The 2,297-nt window shown below is 48.4% G+C and overlaps 1 protein-coding gene across 1 annotated transcript in view; it reads left to right on the top strand.

The window, feature by feature from the left end:
• Positions 1–651: 651 nt before the first annotated feature.
• The window catches only part of LOC117940109 (inactive phospholipid phosphatase 7-like), a 3,408-nt gene continuing 1,762 nt past the window's right edge, over positions 652–2,297 (top strand). Inside the window, exons 1-2 of the mRNA XM_034865492.1 lie at positions 652–937; positions 1,833–2,143. Of these exons, the coding sequence (XP_034721383.1) occupies positions 765–937; positions 1,833–2,143 (484 nt within the window). The 5' untranslated portion in view covers positions 652–764. The remainder of the gene's footprint in view (positions 938–1,832; positions 2,144–2,297) is intronic.

Below are 2,297 nucleotides of genomic sequence, written 5' to 3' on the forward strand. Positions count from 1 at the left end.
ACTACCGCGCACCGTCATGTGATCCACTACCGCGCACCGTCATGTGATCCACCACCGCGCACCGTCATGTGATCCACTACCGCGCACCACCACCACGCACCGTCATGTGATCCACTACCACGCACCACCACCACGCACCGTCATGTGATCCACCACCGCGCACCGTCCTGGTCTGAGACCCGGCTCAGACCTTCATTAGAGGGCAGGTGCTGATCAATAATCAATAGTAAAAGACACAGATTTCTACATTATTTGTTTTTGAGATATTTTTGTTACATTTTTGCTCTTTTTCAGATTTTTTAATTTTTTAAATCTCGTTGTCTCTGTTTCCAGATTCTTTGATTCAACGAGCTCCGTTAAAACAAAACTAAGTTCTTCATTTTAAAAACTGGTGGAATGTTCCTTTAATACAGCTCTGTGTGTCTGTGTGTGTGTCTGTGTGTGTGTGTGTCTGTGTGTCTGTGTGTGTGTGTGTGTGTGTGTGTCTGTGTGTGTGTCTGTGTGTCTGTGTGTGTGTCTGTGTGTCTGTGTGTGTGTCTGTGTGTCTGTGTGTGTGTCTGTGTGTGTGTGTCTGTGTGTGTGTGTGTGTGTGTCTGTGTGTGTGTGTGTGTCTGTGTGTATGTGTGTGTGTATTCCAGCCCCCCCCCCTCTGAACAGCTGACAGCAGCCTAAGAAGGCCAGCTGATCTATTTATAGCAGAGTCCCTGTGAGTCCAGGACCTGATCCGTCTCAGTTCTGCAGCTGCACCCCGTCTCACCACCACCATGCCCGGCAGCCAGGCCCGGTCCCGGGCCAGAGACCGGAACAATGTCCTGAACCGGCCCGAGTTTATGTCCCTGAACCAGCCCCCCCGCTGGGAGCATGGGGCAGGTGAAGGGCGGGGGGGTCCGAGGAGAGCCAGCAGACAGCAGAGTCAGCAGGAAGACGCTGGAGGGAGGTAAGTGGCTCCGCCCACTGACATCACAGCCCACATTTAGAGTCCACCAGGATCCCGGACCAGGAACTGATCCTGACCCGGGACAGGGGCAGACCACATGCTTTGGTCCACGTTGGATCCGGTCCACGATTCATATTCCAATCGTTTATTGCGATTCCATAGTACTGAGTTTGGGGATTTCCTTTACTTTGTTACCCTCATGTTGTCCTCATGTTGTCTTCATGTTGTCTTCATGTTGTCTTCATGTTGTCTTCATGTTGTCTTCATGTTGTCCTCATGTTGCCCTCATGTTGCCCCCATGTTGTCCCCATGTTGTCCCCATGTTGTCTTCATGTTGTCCTCATGTTGCCCTCATGTTGTCCTCATGTTGTCTTCATGTTGTCTTCATGTCGTCTTCATGTCGTCTTCATGTCGTCCTCATGTGGTCCTCATGTTGTCATTCATTAATTTTGGGGCGTCTTATTCAATTTTATAGCATTGTAAAACAAATGGAAGTGTTGAAATAGTATTAATATTATATGTAGTTGTAGTAGTATTATATGTAGTTGTATTATTATATGCAGTACTATTAGTATTATATGTATGTATATATAAAGTAGTATTGGTATTAAATATAAATAGTATTGAGTAAAAGTTGACATATTCCAGTCTGTGAGTATCATCAACATCCATTCCTTTCATTTTAGTCTCAATAATTCATCATTTCTGCTTTTCTAACTCAAACATTAGGGATAATTTCCTATAAATGAGCTTTATGGACCATAAAAATAATGTAAACTAAAGTGGGAACATCTGTTATCTAAATAAACAAAAACTAACATTTCCTTTGGGATGAATAAATGTCTCTGAGAATGTCCTGGACTCACAGTCTGTGTCCTGGTGTCTGCGTCCTCAGGGGGTCCAGGGAGTCCTCCGAGGGGGGCCCGGCAGCCGAGGGGGGTCTGAAGGACCAGGACTGCATGCAGCTGAACCCGTCGTTCCGCGGCATCGCCCTCAGCTCGCTGCTCGCCATCGACATCAGCCTGTCCAAGCGGCTGGGCGTGTGCGCGGGGACGCGGGGCGGGGGGGCGGGGGCCCCGCTGCGCTCCATGGTCGCCCTGCTGGCCCTCACCGGACACGCCCTGCCCTGGCTCTGTGGGACGCTCGTCTGTCTCTGGAGCAGCAACACGCTGGCGGGACAGGAAGTCCTCGTCAACCTGCTGCTGGGTGAGGAACCTGCTCCAGTATATATACACACTATACTTATTAGTACTCACATCATACACATGCTTATTAATACTAACCCTCCTTTCTTATTTTATGTATGTATACAGTTGCTCTCAGGCCCCCCCCCCCTTTCTGCACTTATATTTAATATTTT

This window comes from Etheostoma cragini, unplaced genomic scaffold, assembly GCF_013103735.1.
Source record: "Etheostoma cragini isolate CJK2018 unplaced genomic scaffold, CSU_Ecrag_1.0 ScbMSFa_1714, whole genome shotgun sequence".
NCBI classification, from domain to species: domain Eukaryota; kingdom Metazoa; phylum Chordata; class Actinopteri; order Perciformes; family Percidae; genus Etheostoma; species Etheostoma cragini.